The 19,005-nt window shown below is 36.2% G+C and overlaps 1 protein-coding gene across 5 annotated transcripts in view; it reads left to right on the top strand.

Annotated features, from left to right (window-relative positions):
* The first annotated feature begins 3,352 nt into the window (after positions 1 to 3,352).
* LOC131856088 (uncharacterized) overlaps positions 3,353 to 19,005 on the top strand; it is an 85,828-nt gene continuing 70,175 nt past the window's right edge. Inside the window, exons 1-4 of one of the 5 annotated variants that reach the window (XM_059207348.1) lie at positions 3,353 to 3,558; positions 3,684 to 3,894; positions 5,420 to 5,575; positions 17,325 to 17,465. In XM_059207348.1, coding sequence (XP_059063331.1) covers positions 3,696 to 3,894; positions 5,420 to 5,575; positions 17,325 to 17,465 — 496 coding nt within the window. In that variant the 5' untranslated portion in view covers positions 3,353 to 3,558; positions 3,684 to 3,695. The remainder of the gene's footprint in view (positions 3,559 to 3,683; positions 3,895 to 5,419; positions 5,576 to 17,324; positions 17,466 to 19,005) is intronic. The other 4 variants (XM_059207350.1, XM_059207349.1, XM_059207351.1 and 1 more) reach the window with 4 other exon arrangements.

Raw genomic sequence — 19,005 nt, 5'->3', positions numbered from 1 at the left:
CATAAAACCCAATGTTAAATCTAGAATATAAAATTAAGACTTCAATTAAAATATAATATAATTCAAAATTGTATGGTATAATTAAAAAGAAGAAAATGTAAAATTTCAACAAGAATTTAATATAAATAAAAACAAGAACTTCACTCATTATTTTTTTAGTTAATTTTTTTAATTATTAAAATATAACATTATTGGCCTGCTAATGGGCTTTTGAGGGCTTATCCTCCTAGGGTTGGTGATAAAAGTCATGTGTGGATTCCGCCAGACAGGGGATGGATCAAGATCAACTTTGACAGGGCATCCAAGGGGAACCCCAGGATCTCCGGTGCAAGGGTCATAGCTCGAGATGAGAGAGGTAGTATTCTAGTACTTGGAGCAAAGAGATTGGTGGATGGAACTAATAATGAAGCTGAGTGTCAGGCGACAATTGAAGCAATTCTTATGGCGAAAAAATTGGAGGTGAAAAAACTACACCTTGAAGGGGACTCCCAGCTAGTGGTGACTGGCATTGCTAGGGGTAGGATGGCGGCTTGGCACTTGGATAAACATATCAGAAGAATGAATAACCTTCTGAATGGGTTCGAGGATTTTAAAGTATCGCATGTTCTAAGGGAAGTGAATGTTGAGGCCGATGTGCTCTTGAACGTAGGTGCAAATGGTCCCTTGGCTGAACATTTTAATTTCTTTAAAGACTTAAGGGATTTGGGTCCCTTATAATTTGGATGAAGGTGCTTTGAGTATGAAAGGGGAACCTGAGATGTTGTGATGAGCTATGCGTGAACCATTTTAGATATGCATGATTGAGGGGTGGGGATGGCTCATGTGGTTTGTGTTCATGGCAATGGCAACAAGTTGTGTAATGGCAACGAAGGTGCAATGATGACAGTGTATGGAACTTTGGATCGCTGGCGATGTGTGGTGTGAGGTGGTGCGTGCGATGAAATAAATGGGTGGGGTGGCTGCGGATGGTGTTATTTAGGTCCTCATTTTCATTTTGGTACTCCACAAAGGACTGCATTTACTCTTGCGAGCGCTGTGTTTTGGCTGTGTGATAGGGGAAGGATGAAAGCAAATTTTTCGCTGCTTACACTAGGCCAAATGCTTGCATTTTGAGGCACAATTTCAAGCAACTGCTTGAAGAATATTTTTAGGGTGGATGAGGAAGATTTCTGGAGGGTTGTTCGCCTGATGTTGGGGGAAGAATTTCTGGACACTGACTGCCGCCCACGAACAAATTTGGATGTTTCATCCCTGTTCGTGGCTCTGGCACTGATGGTGGGAAGTTCAAGGGAGGAGGTGTTGCGGGTGGCGTCTCTTGTGCTGATACCAAAATGGTCGAGCAACTTGGTGGAGGTGGTGGAACGCGCGAAGATTGGAGTGGGTTTAAGGATGGAGCAAGGGTCGTGGAGGCGCTTAGGCGGGCAAAATGATGCAATACAACCTCTAGTGGTGTGGTCAACCTCTTGCTCGGTGGAAACCCAGCTGGAGGATGCAAGGAATGGGTGGCGGGAACTGGTGGACTTTGTGCAGAAGATGGGACCAATGGAGCGAGCGAAACTGCATGGCAAGCAGACCCTGGTGAAGTCGTAGGCTCCGATTGGTAAGGATGGGCGGCCATTGGTGCATCACCAAATCCCGCGAAAGAAAGTGAAGATCGTGGATCGTAGCGTGTTGCGAGGTGGACGACCGGGAACCACGACAAGTGGTGGGATGGCGCTGCTCGACGCAGGCCCCAGTCTGGCCATCCCCAACTTCTCCAGGGAGGAGGCCCTTGGCTGGTTCCGGTAGGTTGGTTTCCTGTGTTGGTCGTCAAGTTTTTTGGGTGGGATGTCCTTGTTGTAAGGAATGTATCCTAAATGGTAGGCATAGTTGGTGTGGTTGCTGTCTCGGGGTTCATTTTGTTTTTGTAGGGGCGAGACCCCATGTAGTCTTTAGATAGTGGAACGCTGCAGAGTAGCTGAAGGCATGTACTTTTTCCTTTCAAGCAATATAAAACTTAAACCTGTTACTGAATAAAATATATATATATAATATTATTCAATTTAATTTAATAATTTTAATTTTAATACATGAGAGTTTTTGGTCAATGTACACCACTTTCTCAAAATTGACTTCATTATGTTGTAGTATTTTTATTTCCATTTCTATTCAATTAATGGTGGACTTACCAATTCATCTATCATTAACGAACTCTTTTACAGATCACTTTATTTGTTGGAGGTTGCAATGATTATACTAAATGTTAACCTTTGAGTTAGAAATTTTTAAGAAGAAAACTTAAATTTTTTTTTTATATAATACATAATTTAGAATATTGATAGAAAAAATTTATATTATTAAAAGTTGAAATATAATAAAAAGTTGCAAATCTATATTGTAAGACTTAGCTATTATTTTTTCCTTTATACTCATTCTATTATTGTAATACAAATTTTCTCTTACAACATTAGTTTATATAAAATATTACTTAATCTAATATTTGTGTCTTTTCAATTTTTTTCGATTTTTTTTTTTCACATGATAAAAAGGCATCCTCCATTAAATTAGTTATGTAGTCTTACATATACGATGTTTTGAAATTCTCATAGGATCGATTCTCTACTATTCAAAGAAACAAATGAAATATAATATAATGTAATTTTGCAGGAATATTCAAGCTCCCTAGACCATGGCTACATTAGTAATGGTAAATGCTATTAGACTTATGTATGATGGAAGTTTGAGCTTAGATCCTAACATCCAAACATGAGCTATCTCGATCTTTAGACATAAGCCTGAGTGGAATAATTGATATAGATATAGATGGAGTGCACAAAACATTTACAATTGGAACAATACTATACCTCCCAAAATATAAATAACACTCAAAATGCTATTTTGCAAGAATCAATACCAAATGATGACAATCTTCAAAAGGTAAATATAAAAAACAAAAAAGACATATCAATGATAAAAAAATCAAATCTATTCATTGTAATCTATTTTATAAATTAATTATTTTATTATATTATAAAAAAATACAATATATAATAAAGGATCTTAAAATACTTATGAAATCAACTTTAATGTTGATTTATACTTATGACATATTATAAATATTTTCACTATATTATTTAAGTATATTTGATATAACCATTACACTAGCTCTTATAATCTCAATAATTCTCTAACAAATAAGATTGCAAATTTAAGACTTTTTCTCCCTAAAGAATACAATGAGGAGTAGAACTTAAAAATTAATGAGACCAACCTAGGTAATTACAATACCAACCTAGGTAATTACAATAGAGTGGTAAGTTTCTTAGAAAAAGTTAAAGCTCCTCCACGAGACAATATTTTTAATTCCTATATGCGGCTCAATATGTTTGAAAATCTGATGTACTGTGTTTTTGATTCCGACTGCTAATTAATATATATTGTCACACTATTCTTTAAATCAAGCTGTAGGGTTTTGTTGTATTTTGTACTTCGGTCCGCTATTTGGGGGGAACAGATCTGCACGCAGGACGATCGGATTATTTCTCTTCGCTAAGAATTTCATCCATTTTGTAGAAATTGGTATATATATAATATCACAAAATCGTTAATCAATTCCTCATATCTTTGACGCGTTTAACTGAGCTCAGTTCAGGACAATTATGAATCTGGAACATCTTTGTTGTGTTTAATTGTATGTTGATCAGGTTTATGGGACGATGGACGTCGAGAAATCTTCCCTATGTAATTGTGTGGTGAATTTTTTATTGGAAGAGAATTATTTGCTGACTGCATTCGAATTGTTGCACGAGCTCCTGGAAGATGGTCGGGAGTCCCAAGCGATTAGGCTTAAGGATTTCTTTGCCGATACAAACAAGTTTCCCCCGGATCACATCTCTTCATTGCATAATTTGCGACGTATGTATTACCCATTTTCGGGTTGTCCTTTGTTTTCATTAAATTGGTTAAAGGGCTCTAGGAATGAATTTCCGCATCTGCGTTGCTTCGATCTACGAGTTTTGTTTCAATTTTCAATTTGTTCATAAAGATCATTAATGTAGGACCAGTTCCTCTGTCGGATCCAAAAAGAAGTTACATTCGAATGAGATACCTAGAGCCAAATCGGAGACCTATTGGAAAACAGTTTACTGCCACAGCTGCTAATGAGAAGTTCCGGGTCTCTCAAGGCGTCCACAATACCAGAAACAACAAAAGTACACATTAGCAACATTAGATTTTAACAATCCATTTATGCAGATTTTTCAAACTTTTCGCAAAAACTGTGTAGTAACTTTTGTATTACCCATTTTCGGGTTGTCCTTTGTTTTCATTAAATTGGTTAAAGGGCTCTAGGAATGAATTTCCGCATCTACGTTGCTTCGATCTACGAGTTTTGCTTCAATTTTCAAAATGTTGATAAAGATCATTAATGTAGGACCAGTTCCTCTGTCGGATCCAAAAAGAAGTTACATTCGAATGAGATACCTAGAGCCAAATCGGAGACCTATTGGAAAACAGGTTACTGCCACAGCTGCTAATGAGAAGTTCCGGGTCTCTCAAGGCGTCCACAATACCAGAAACAACAAAAGTACACATTAGTAACATTAGATTTTAACAATCCATTTATGCAGATTTTTCAAACTTTTCGCAAAAACTGTGTAATAACATTTGTATCAACGTTTCCTACCACACTCTACAATCCATTGTTATTTGGCTATGCTATCCTGATGAGGGATCACCAAGTTTAAATGTAAACGTTGACAGAATAAAACTGCAAAATTTTCTCCAGAAGCTTGCAAAACTACTCATTAATAATGATAGCCTTAAAACTGCTACTCATAAGAACATTGAAACCTAGAGATAATAAACCAAATCACACAACAACAGAATTAGTGCATTTGCGAAGGTAATGGAGGTTGACTTTAAACTAACGAGCTCCAGGGAAATTGCTAAAAGCAGAATCTTTAATTTATTTACCAAATACAGAGAAACTAAAAATGCATGACAATGCAGCAATAAGAAATCTCTGTAGGAAAAACACTTGTTGGTATCAATTGGAAATGGTTTATTGTAGAAATTCCCCCTTAACATGAATCGAAGGGTTCACAATCTCTTATTATATGGAGAATACATGTATCTTGAGTGTGCATTATGCTTTAGGATTTGGCTCCTTGCCTCTTTGCATGAAAAGATTTATTGGTAATTGAATTGTAATGAACTTTTGTTAAATAGCTTGGGCTAGTTGTTCTGCCAAATGTGTATTATAGCAAAAAAAATAGCAAACAGTGCCTTGCTATCAACAATTTATACAAAGTGGAAAGAATACAATGCAATATTTGTTTTTGTTGAACGGGGTAATTGCATTGTTTTTTCTGTTTAACAAATTATCTGAGGTACTGCGACGTGCTTTAGTCAAATTATCTCATCTTCTTATATTTTGCAGTTTTGGATCCACAAAGTTTGCTGGAGGAGAAGGAAGCAGCAGATGAAAAAGCTGCAATTACTCAATATGAACTGCGTTTAGCTCAAGAGGATATCATGAAACTGAAGATCGAGCTGGAGAAAAGGGTAGCAGCTTTCTCCACTGGAGATTTAGATGGTTAGGATTCTTAAACCGAGTATGGGTTTTAGTTAATAATATGTCATATTAAGCTATGTTTTAACTGTTCTGCACTAATCATTCACATTAAGTAATTGACCCTTGAAAACATGTATGTATCCAAAACTTTTTTTCTTATTTTTGGTAAAATCTAACAAGTTTTGAAGGGAAACATTATGGTTTGCAAAAGATGTGGTTGGTTTTATCCCTCAGACGTGTATATTATATTCCTTGGCCCTTTGCTGGTATTTCTGAACAGGAAAAATATTTTAGATACATTATTTTAGGCAGGTGGGACCACAAATCTATAGATAGTAAGATCATTGAGGAAAGTTTTGATAAAGGACACAGAAACCATCATGACAGAGAAAAAAGTGTAATAATCCCTATATTTATATGGTTATACCAACAACTGTATAAAAACTCTATGTATCGAGGATGTTGAATTTCACGAAGCCAAAATTTAAAATCATATGAGAAGCCCCTTGTAGAACTGCTATGTTTCTTCTACTTAAATAGAGTCTGCTGTAAGATATTTCTAAGGCATTATTGTGTATGTAAATTTAAATATCCAATTAGATGTCAGTGGCTGTTAAGTACAGAAGATGGCATTTATTTATAAACTGGCCATTGATTGGTCAAATGACGCATGCATTTATCTATCCATAGCAGTCTCTGTTGAAGATGGCAATTCTATAACGTTTCCGATTTGAGAGATTGATGCTGATAATTTATGGAACTTAAGAATTCCACAAGCATGCCGTGCTTGTTTAAAAGTAAAAATAAATTAAAGTACCTCTGATTATATATATGTTTTTGTAGCATACACCAGTCTCAGATGTTTTTTAAAATGGAGATGATTTGCTTGCATGATGATGCAGCCTTCTCAGATTTAAGGGGATGAAAACTTTTGAGATCTCTACCAAACTTGCAGGCTAATTAGTCTATAATAGATGGGTACCATTTGACATTCATCACAAATATTTAGTTGAGAAATAAGCTGATCCTGATTGATTGGCAATCTCGAGGACAAGGGAAAAGTTATGAGGCTAATGAAGGGTGCCTAGATTTGGAAGTAATCAAATTTTGTTATACTTTGTCAAACATCTTATTTCTAAATATCTTACAGGTACTTACGATATTCACTAATTACAAAAATGAAATCAATTTTTTTTCAGCTCTCCATTCCTTTAGAGAGTTTGCAATTTGCTCTGTCTAGGCCTACATTTTGTACAATCAGCCTTGGAAATGTTTCAGTAATTGTGTCATCGTTCCCAGCATATCCTCAACTTTAACTTCATTTGAACTGTTGTGAGCTTCTTTTTCCAAGGGTTGCGTCCTTTCATGATGCCTTAACAGTAAGTGTCAACTGCTCGATCGCACTCTCTATATTTACAATGCATTTCTTGTAAATATCGTACAAGATACCATCAGCTTTCTTTAATCTTCTGCATTCACTACACCTACTATTGGAAAGTGTTTTACACCTTGCAAAGCAATGTTGTTCATTCATGTGCCTCGCCTAGGGATTTGGGAGATCATAGTTGGTGTAACATGCCACTAATTCTATATTTAAAAGAAATTAAGGTAAAATTCTGAGCAATTCAAAAACTAACTTTAACTACTTCAGCTGAAAATGAAAACTAACTAACTAATTGCTCTTCAACAAATAAGAATCTGACTGATTCATCTGAAAGGAAGTTAATCTTTTATTGATAAAAAACATGGAACATATATCAATTTGCTATTCAATATGAAAAGGAAAACAATACAATAACTTTCATTTAAAGAAAGAGATAAAAGTTCAGAAATTACAATTCGTTTAGCTTCCGAACTGGAACTTTTTGTATCAAGCCTTGCCATGGTCTGGGTGAGGGAAAGCATTATCAAGGGCTTTTCCACCCAACCACAGACCTGGTAGTCTCCCACGCCCCTTCCTACTGGAAGTGGCCCGACCCTTCATGAGGGTGCAGACTAAGGGTTAGATCTAGTTGCCATCTTACCATCTGAGCTTGGTGTTTAGATCCTACACGTATCTAGCCAGTCACACACTATAGGTACCTCCTAACTAGCATGACCATTTTGACTAGAAGGTGTATCTGATTCATGTGGACTAACGGTCGCATGCTTAAAGCAGCACCACCTTGGCCAAGGTTTTAACATTGCAAGCATGTTTAATGCGTTGTTAGTATTCACCACCCTTGCTCAATTTGTACATTTTGGAGTTCAACTGACTCACCGAATACATAACATTTAGGTACAGCTGACCCACTGGTTTTTTTCCATTTAGTTACAAATTGTCTCTGTCTACTGACATTAACAGTCTACAACGAACTTCATAAGATAGTAACATTCACTCAAGCCCAATTGACTCATTGGTTTCTAACCTACTATACAACCAATTGCTCAATGTCTACTGACAATAACGGTTATGATTGACCATCATAGGATAATAACATACATTTGAACCCAACTGACTCACTACACACTCACACACACACACACTGTAATGTCCCCACTTTGGAATAGAATTTAATAATAAATAATAATAAAATTAAATAATAAAAATAAAAATAAAATAAAAATATAAAAGAAAATAACTAAATATAATTAAAATTTAATTAAGTTAATGAAGGGTCAAAAGGCATGGAATGAAAAGTTGTCTCCCTCAAACATGAGATTTAAAGGGAGAACATTACCTCATTTGAGAGAGGAGAAGTGTGGAATAAAAAGTGCAGATCAGATTTAATAAGAAGTGCATATCTGATTGTGAAAGGTTGTTTCCCTTTCAAAGGGCAGAAATAATGAAGAGTTGCACTCTTTCAAAGGGTGCTAATGGTGAAAGGGTGTGTCTCTTGCCAAAGGGCATACATGATGAAGAGGTGTGACCCCTCCCTCACATTGAGAGATATAAAGAAAAGAAATCAAAAGCATCTAGGGAGATCACCGTCGATTAGATCAGATCAGAATTGTTATTAAGTTACAGGCAGTAATATCCTTGTTCTTGGTGGTATGCGTGGGGACTGTCATGTCCCAGTCTTGATGCCATGTCACCCTCCATCAATGTAGAAGAAGTACAACAGCTTGGAATAAAGTAGCGATTCACTTTGAAAGACTAGTGACTTGTCAATGCAATGCTCAGGGATAACTTTAAGATAAAATAGCGATCCTAAGATGGCGATGATGATAAGAATTAATCAAGAATTAACAACTGGTTTAAGACACTTTATAAATAGGGGACATTAGAAATGGTATCAGAATATTGATCTTGCCATCTTGCTGGGTAAAGATGAATCAATAAATCAATCTAGTCAATGAGAAGGAATCTAACAATATGTGTATTTATGTGTATGCTCCGTGTTTGCATATATCCAACTGTATGCATCGTGTTTTCATGTGTATGCTTCGTGTTTGATAAGTTTCCAGCATGTTTATTCATATGTGTTTCCAAAGCCATTTCATATTGGGAATCATTTTGAACACTCCCAAGTGGGGCGGACTGTAATGTCCCCACTTTGGAATAGAATTTAATAATAAATAATAATAATAAAATTAAAAAATAAAAATATAAAAGAATATAACTAAATATAATTAAAATTTAATTAAGTTGATGAATGCTCAAAAGGCATGGAATGAAAAGTTGTGACTCCCTCAAACATGAGATATAAAGGGAGAAGATTACCTCATTTGAGAGAGGAGAAGTGTGGAATAAAAAGTGCAGATCAGATGTAATAAGAAGTGCAGATCTGATTGTGAAAGGTTGTGTCCCTTTCAAAGGGCAGAAATAATGAAGAGTTGCACTCTTTCAAAGGGTGCTAATGGTGAAAGAGTGTGTCTCTTGCCAAAGGGCATGCATGATGAAGAGGTGTGACCCCTCCCTCACGTTTAGCGATATAATGGAAAGGAATCAAAAGCATCTAGGGAGATCACCGTTGATTAGATCAGATCAGAACTGTTATTAAGTTACAGGCAGCAACATCCTTGTTCTTGATGGTATGCGTGGGCGTGGGGACTTGTTGTGACCATTTCACACATCGCCCCATTAGAATGGGGACCCCCTCTTTTTGCTTTATGTTTTGCTTTCCTTTTGCTTGTTTTTCTCTTTGCTTTTTAGGTTTTTGAGTGAGTGAGTGGTTTGCCTGAATTGGCTAGATTAGGGCTAATCCTTGGAAGCCTGTTTTAGGGTTTCTTTCAAGCTGAGTCTAGCCTAGTTTTTGGAAATTGTTGGTCGTCTGCCTGAAACCTTTAAGTCTGCCATAATGAAGCATGCCTTTCAGGAGAGTCAAGTGGGTTAGATCAAGGAACAGGGAGAATAGGTCTCAGGTTAGGTCTAGATTGAAAGAAGGTTTTCTTGTCAGGGTCCTGTTTGTTTCCCTGTCTAAGTCAGTTGAGCAGAGAAAGTGAAGAAAAGGAGTTGGTTTGATCAAGTTTGATGGAGGATGAAGCAAATCAAGGTAACATCTAGCTGGAAAATGTCAATTTCGCTCTTGACCCTTGCAGAGGGTCCAGGGCGAAAATCCTTGTAAACCTCTTTTTTCTTCTCATTTTTGACTGAATGATGCTTTCTAGGGCATGTTTGAGGGCAGATTGATATGTTCTTGCCTAGAGAGGGACTTGATTGATTTTTGAAGAGCAAGATTGATGCCTAAAGGAGATTTTCGCTCCTGACCCTTCCAAAGGGTCCAGAGCGAATTTCATCCTAAACCCTATTTCTTGCCTTGGATAGACTTGCAACCTTGTTCCTAGCTTGGAAAATGACCTAACTTTGCCTTGTGAGGTGATTTGAAACTTGAAAACTGAGCAATTTGGCCTGGAATGGAGATTTCGCTCCTGACCCTTCCAGAGGGTCCAGAGTGAAAATCTTATTAGAGCTTATTTCTTCCTAACTTTGGCTAAGTTTTGATGTGCAGGGTCTCTTGGAATGAAGATTGGACATTATTTGATACCTTTGAAGATTTGGAAGCATGTAAAAATGAAGAACTTTGGACAAAATGGTGAATTTCGCTCCTGACCCTTCCAAAGGGTCCAGAGCGAAATTCCCAAAAGCTCTTATTGTGCAGTGAAGAAGGTCAAGTTTTTGGCATGAATGAAACAAGAACAACTTGCTTTTGCCTCTTGAAGATGTTTTAACTTGGAAAAATGAAAGATTTTGCCCAAAAGGAGAATTTCGCTCCTGACCCTTCCAGAGGGTCCAGGGCGAAAATTCCTCAATCAACTATTTTTCTTGCAAAATCAAGTCAAGTTTTGGTTTTTATGGCTTGGATGAGAGAGGAGTAGTGTTTTCTTCCTTTGAGAGATGAATTCAACTTGAAATGACGATGGAATAGGCCTAAAACCTAAAATTCGCTCCTGACCCTTCCAAAGGGTCCAGAGCAAAATTCCTAAAAACACCTATTTTCTTTGCAAGGTCAAAACAACTTTTTGGTTTTTATGGCTTGAATGGGTGCGAGGAAGTGTGTTTTGCCTTTTGGAGATGATTGAGATTGTCAAGAGGAAGCAATTAAGCCTAGAACATGATTTTCGCTCCTGACCCTTCCAAAGGGTGCAGAGCGAAAATCCTCAAAACTATCCTTTCTTCCAAATTTTGGGCAAAACTAAACTTAGACAAGGGTGTGAGAGGACTTTTGAAATGCCTTAGTTGAATTGGATTGCCAAGAATGCAAGTTTTGATGCCAAGAGGGAAATTCGCTCCTGACCCTTCCAAAGGGTCCAGGGCAAAATTTCCAAATCCTCCTATTTTCCTTGCAGTTCAAATAAGATTTTGGTTTTCAGGACTCAAAGAGGAGTAACGCATGATGTTTTATGCCTTGGAAGTGATTTGAAGATGAATGGATTGGAAAATTGCCCTAAAACCTAATTTTTGCTCCTGACCCTTCCAAAGGGTCCAGAGCGAAAATCCTAAAACCAACATGTTCCTTTCAAGTTTGTGCTAAGACAAGACTAGACCAAGGTAAAAAAGGCCCTTGAGACCACCTTTGAGTGGATGTTTGTTTCAAAAAATGATGATTCTAGGTCAAAGAAGGATTTTCGCTCCTGACCCTTCCAAAGGGTCCAGGGCGAAAATCTCAAAATCCCCTATTTTGCCTTGCAAGAACAAACCAAGCTTGGGTGGAGTGAATGAAGAAGACCATGGCCTAGCCTTGAGGGGTGGATTGAAGTCAGAATGATGGAGGAGTAAGCCTAAGCAAGGAAAATTGCTCCTGACCCTTCCAAAGGGTCCAGGGTGAAAAACATCAAAGACACCTTTTCCTCCAAAATTCAAGTAAAACTAGGCCTGGACTACAGTAAAAGAAGCTATTTGGAATGCCTTGAAGAAATTTAGACCTTCAAAAAATGAGAATTTTGAGCTCAGGAGAGAATTTCGCTCCTGACCCTTCCAAAGGGTCCAGAGCAAAATTCCCAAAAGAGCAATATTTCCTTCAAAAAATTGATAAGCCAACTCAGTGATTGAGATAAATAGACCCTGGAGATTGCCTTGAAGGAGGTTAATGATCAAACTAAGGTGAGTTTTGACCTAAAAAATAAAAATCGTTCCTGACCCTTCTAAAGGGTCCAGGGCGAAATTCACATTATCACCTAATTTGCTCATGTGAAATGCTAAATTTCGAAATGCAAGACTTTGATTAGGTCAAAACAAACATGAGCTTGCCTTCCGGAAGATTTTGGAGTCAAGAAAATGAGATATTCAGGTCCAAATTTGAAAAATCGCTCCTGACCCTTCCAAAGGGTCTAGGGCGAAATCATCAAAAATCCTATCATTCAATCTTGTTTGGTTAAGCCAAAAGCAAATTGCAAGATTGTGAAGACAAGGACATTAAATTTGCAAAATTAAGTTGTGAAGTTTTTAACTCATGAAGTGAGTAAGTCTAGATGAGAGGTTCAAACAAGTCTTGAAATAATCTAGACCTTCATCACTTCAGACATTTCAATGCCTAAGGGAGAAAGGAAACTTTATTAAGCCTCAATCAAAACTTAATATTCCCAAATTTTCTCTAAATTTGCCAAATTCAAGAAGTTAAATGAAATTCGCATGAATTAAGGCATTTGCAATTGAATCAATTAGTTTTAAGCCTTAAAACAAATGAGAAAGAACACCTTTCAAGCCTTAAAATTAATTTTAAAAATAAAGGTGAGCGCTCAAATTCATTTATTTGCTTTTACAAGCAAGTCGGCCCCCTTTTAAAGGGGATTTTATTTGTTTTATTGCTAAAAAACTAGGTCGGCCTCATGGTTAATTAGGGTGAGCGCCCTATATAAGAGAGGAGTGTTGTAGCATTTTCAAATCATTCATTCATTATTCTTCTCATGCGAATTTCAAGAGCAGATTGGAGGAGCGAATTATACCAGATTGGAGGCGAATTTCTTGCTAAATTGGAGGCTAATTTCCAGAATTTGCTAAGTGGTTGGAGGCTAGTGGAAGGCGAAGTTCTTTTGAAGGTTAATTGAGGCATAATTCATCCAAAGGGAGACCAAAATTCAATCTTTATCCAGCAAAATCTGATCTTCTTCCTTCACTTTTCCAAGGTTCATAGTTAAGCTTTCAAGGAAGGAGGTATGAAGAATCATTTTTTTTGAAGTTCTTATTCAAGACTTATTTTGATTTCATAGCAATCTTTTAAAATTCAAGTCTTGTAAAATCTGATTTCAAGCTCATAATTAATTTGAAAGTTTATAATTCTTGGATTTATCATTTTCAAATTAATGTCCAAAATTATCCCCTTGAAAGGTCTTAGATCCTATGCTTTAAGATATTATACTCAAAGACTAACTTTAATCTTTTGTGTAGGCATCAAAGGACGACCTTCTCTAGTCCAGCATCAACAAGGACGACCTTCTCCAGTCCAGCATCATCAGGGATGACCTCTTCCAGTCCAGCATTCGAAGGAAAGGTACACCATTCATCCTGCACATCGAAGACAAAGGAAGTTAAAGCAAGGGTTCGTTGAAGAAGCAGACAGTTCCAGAAGAGTTAACTAAAGTTAGCTTCTCAGCATCACCAAATTGAACATCAACCAAGTGTCAGACAAGGTGGCATCCCAGTCATCACTCCTCCAGTCGGGTTGGTCCACCTCAGCGTGTCCAAATTCAATGTACCTGACTCATTGGAGATGGCACAAACTTCGATGTACCTACCCCAACTATCCATTGGTCGAATATTCCAGAGAAGACATGTGTCCAAATAATGCAATTATTTCATTGGTCAGAATTAAGTTTGTTGTAACAAACCCTAATTAGGGTTTCATTGTAAAATCTTGGCCATTGATCTCGAATTGATCCAAGCCATTCATTGTATTTGAGGATGCTATATATGCCCTCACTCATTTCATTTTAAAAAGTTAGAGAGAGTTTAGAGTAAAGAAAGTTAGAAAGTTGGAGAGAAATTAGTCATTGTTTGTAGCAAGATTGAGTAGTGAAGAAAGAATTTTGAACAATTGTTGTCCATTTGGCTATGAGATCAATAAAATATTGAAGTTATGGTGTTTTATTGCAATACTTGTGGCTATCTTCATGATTGTTTATCTTCTTGAATCACTCTCAGTTGAAATAGCATTTAAATTTTAAGTTTGAAGGACGAATTGTTGTGCCTGATCTTTGATAAGATTCACATTCCAAACCACTAGCTTCTTACTGATTGTGAGGACGCCTTGTGTGGTCAACTGGAAACATTAAGATTGATTAAGAATTCAATCATTATTGGAAGTATTGATATGTATCTCTATGATAGTATCTATATCCTTGATTATTTGAAAGCTATTGAATCCCCTTAGAAGATCGCATCAATTCCAGTAGAGTTGTAATTTCTTGGCGATATTGAAATTGGTAGAATCTTATCAAGTCTAGCCTTCATTGAGTCATTCTTAGGATCAGTTTAAGTCTCTATTCCCCGAAACCCTTATCTTTTGACATTTTTTTGAAAATCTGTTAGTGTTAGGAAAGTCCTGTTCCTTCATTTGGAAAGAAAGTAACACGGACAAGCTTTCTCTGAAAGTACGTAAGGCCCCTTGAAGAAATAGCAAACACAACGATCACTGGTGCTTATCCACACGTAGAGATCCTACAAAAAAGAACCTTGAAGTCATCCTGATTGATCCTTTTCGCGACATCTTCAGCATTCAGAGACGTTAATCAAGAGAGGATAAGATACCTCTGGGTATTTTATTCTGTGTTTGGTCGTGTACAAAATACACATTAACAGGACTCTCATGTCTATAATGCCCCCGAATTAGTTACGCTTTAATTTAACCTAAATTTGGCCAAATCTATAAATAAGTAATTAGGTTTTATAGTCGTACCTTTGTATACTGATTTCCTGCAACAAAATTAGAGAACATATATGAAATAATACTTAAAACTGAAATATGAATTATATTAAATGATATCAAATCTGCTATATTAATGACTATTAGAATTATAATTGTTGAATATAATCAGATTATTATTTTTTCTAGATGAGATTAGATTATTATATAAAGTCAGTTTGTAAGTCAGTTACTAATCAATTCCTTTAGTCCATTAGTTGGATAGGGTGTCCAAGAAACCATCCCTCCTAGGCTCAAGGGCAGATAACCATATCCCCCTTGGCTCCATATGGCAGGTGTTAGGCATTCATCATGGAGTGGTGTACCTAGCGAGGTGTTCTATCGCCGTTCCCCCTCATCACAACCCCATCCCTCCTAGGCCCAAGGGCAGAATACCATATCCCCCTTGGCTCCATATGGCAGGTGTTAGGCATCCATCATGGAGTGGTGTACCTAGCGAGGTGTTCTATCGCCGTTCCTCCTCATCACAACCACCTCCTCTCTTAAGCCCAAGAGCAGATGCTTCATCCCTCTTGGCTCCATGTGGCAGGGGTTAGGCATCCACTCTGGAGTGGTGTACCTAAGAGATGGCCCCTGTTATGCAATGAACCAATTATGATATTCTAATGAAGTCATATTTGTTATCCAGTTCAACTAATTATGATAGTCAATTGTATTTGACATAGTTATTATATTTCCATTATATCACATTGCCTTAGTGTCTTATATCAGTTTTGTTAACTGTTCTTTCTGTTAGTATTACTTTAAATCAGAATTATTCATTAATTGTCGATGCTGCATCTTATATTATTAGCATTGCACAGTATTATAGCAATTTATTACAAACTGAATTTGATTGCCTTATTCCTTTTGGATCCCATTAACAAATGTATATCTATATGTATTATGTTTAACAGTGCTGTTCTGTATAATCATTTCAATATTGTCTGAATAATTATATATAATTTGCTTCTCAACTTAATATCATATAAATGCTACCTTTTTTATTACAGCAGTTATATTTAATGACATACAAATAAGATTTTAATATATATAAATTGCTGACTGGTTATATTCTAAAATTAAATCAGAAGTCAGACTCATACATACCTGTTGCTTCTGGCTCTATTTCCTTATCCCTGTTGGCAGCCTTGAAGATTCCTTGCTTTTTCCTTTCCTTTCTAGCAGACCCCGATTTTCTGTTCTTTCTATCCTTGCTGGCAGTTTCTATATCTTCCTCAGCACGTATTCCCAAACCCTGGGACTGCTCACATCTCCCTTTATTTCCTCTTTCCTTACCTTCTAACCCACCTCCCAAGAAGTATCGGGCTTCTATTAAAAATGGTAAGAGGGTTTCCTTTTGGTAGGGACGGGGCTGTATTGAAAGTCACGTCCTCCCCCTTAATGGCTGCTTGTGAAATTTATTTGATTAATATTCATTTTGTTTTTGGCTAATATTGTTTATTAATTAACATGGGAGGCTCATATAAATATTAATTATTATTCTTAAATTAGTGTATGTAATCAGTAAATATAATCAAGATATTTCTTCATAAATAAATTATCAAGAGATATAACACAAAATAGGGATTATGACCAACATTTAATACATCAACATGAATGTATATGAAAAGAATTATGGATTAGAATTTGAACCATTGTATTACCATTTACAATTTATGATTTTTTTTAATTATATTTTAATTTAGTTTTTAATATTTTAATTTTATTATTATTATTCATGATCAAATTCTATTTCAAAGTGGGGACATTACAATGTCCCAGTCTTGATGCCATGTCACCCTCTATCAACGGAGAAGAAGTATGACAGCTTGGAATAAAGTAGCGATTCACTTTGGAAGACTAGTGACTTGTCAATACAATACTCAGGGATAACTTTAAGATAAAATAGTGATCCTAAGATGGCGATGATGATAAGAATTAATCAAGAATTAACAACTGGTTTAAGGCACTTTATAAATAGGGGACATTGCACACACATGTATAGCATTAAGGTTCAACCGACCCACCGAATCTTTAACCAACTGGTTTCATAACAGTTACTGACATTAATGGTCTACAATGACCTTCTAGAATTAATGATAATAACTAGTCACACTACAACTGTAGCCAATATATAACTGACCCAAAAGTGGACTCAACATTTCATTGTTTAACTCATGATCGACTGATCAATCTTAAACATGATTCCACAATCTTAACAATTCAGATATTATTACTTAGCTTTAAATTGTGTTTCTTTTTCTGCGTAGATGATGATACGATTTTATACAAGGATTCTGCATACTGTTGTTTTCTATATCTGTTTTCTTTGCTGGAAAATAAGATCAGAACTGACTGCCTGAATTGACTATTAATCTTTTATTGCTTGAGTAGCTGTTTTGTTTATATTTGTTAGATCAGATGAGCTTACTTTGTCTACTAAATAGTTTCACAGAAAGCTGCTCGACATACCATAGTACCGGTATGCAAGCAACCCTCTTATGCATTATGCAACAGCTATACCTCGGCTTCTCAAGACAGTAAGCACACGGCTACACATGACAGCGTATTCACAGTAATATATGATAGTATGATCATGGCTAACCAAGCAAAATCCTTTTATTTTCATTTTTTTCTGTTCTTTAAATGTGTAAACTCTACAATCAAAATATATGATCAACCTCTGCATTTACAATTGGATATGAAATTGATACATGCTTCTTAATAAATAAAAAATAAATGCATTTATTTTTTTCTGTTGATATGAAAGAATTGACAGATGCAAGCATGCCTGATCAATGGCAGATTATGACACAAAGTTCCATTGAAGCAATGTGGATACCGACAATGAGAGCTCAAGAATAAGATATATCTTTCTTTTCTTTTCCGATTTGGTTCATAGACTGAGAGCAGATTAAAAAAAATATAATAGAGAATGCCAATGTGAAGTTCGTTCTCCTACTGAGATGATGATGATGGAACGAAAGCAATGGAACCCTCTTTTGAAAGAATGAACTCTTATTAAAGATAATTATGCGGTGATTACCACTCCAAAAGATAATTATGCGGTGATTACCACTCCAAGAAGAGGGAGTTTCAATCAAAAGAAACTGAAACAAGAGACAGCTCGCACATGAAGTGGTGATGGGTGCAAACGCCTCACAAAGATTGAGTCAAAGCAAAAGCATCAGCTAGCATTGACGATTATGAAATTAATTCATTATTAAGACATTATCATTATCTCCTTTAATCAATATATATATATATATATATATATATATATATGTATGTATCCTCATTGCGAGCCATATTTCATACGTTTAACTATATGCATGTACATACATATATTCGTACATCTTCCGTTATTGGAAGCACATATACAAATATTCATTTATGTTGGTTGAAAACTATGTATGTATGTATGTATCCTCATTGCGAGCCATATTTCATACGTTTAACTATATGCATGTACATATGTATATGCGTACGTCTTCCATAATTGGAAGCACGTATACAAATATTCATTTATGTTGGTTGAAAATTTTGTACACCTGGGGGATGTGCAAAATTGTGGTTTCAGCCACAGTGTGTGAGTATGATACTCTCCTAATTTAGGGAAGGCTCCCCCTAGCTACAAACTAAACTAATCTAATATGGTGAGACAACAGTCTTTCTTCTTCTTTAAAAAAAATCTATACTCTTTTCTCTTCACAAAAAAGTAATAGCAATTGGAAATAAATAACAGCAAATACAGAAATGAGACTTTTTTGTAGGATTTGGTTAATAAAGGGAAGCAAAGTTTCCATGAAAGCACAAAGACCTCCGTCACTTCCCCGAGATGGGAAAACAGAAAGAAAGATCAAAGTCTTCAACTATCTATTCTCCTATCAACCTTTTTAGATGATTTTCTGGTAACCAAGTACAGTATGTAGCAGCTCAAAGTCTAATTACATGATGCACCTCTTATGCACAAACATAGAAAATAAAAACATCACAAAGTCTACAAGTTATCCCCTTTGCTTGAGCTTTCTACACTGGCTTCAAATGTGACAAACAGCTCAAAGTCTGCAGTATCAAATCTTAAAACCAATCTAAAACTCCAAGCACAATAAGCAGCTCAAAGTCGCA

The sequence above is a fragment of the Cryptomeria japonica genome, chromosome 6 (genome assembly GCF_030272615.1).
Source record: "Cryptomeria japonica chromosome 6, Sugi_1.0, whole genome shotgun sequence".
NCBI lineage: Eukaryota > Viridiplantae > Streptophyta > Pinopsida > Cupressales > Cupressaceae > Cryptomeria > Cryptomeria japonica.
The sequence above is the reverse complement of the archived record's forward strand: the minus strand, read 5'-3'. Positions and strand labels throughout refer to the sequence as shown.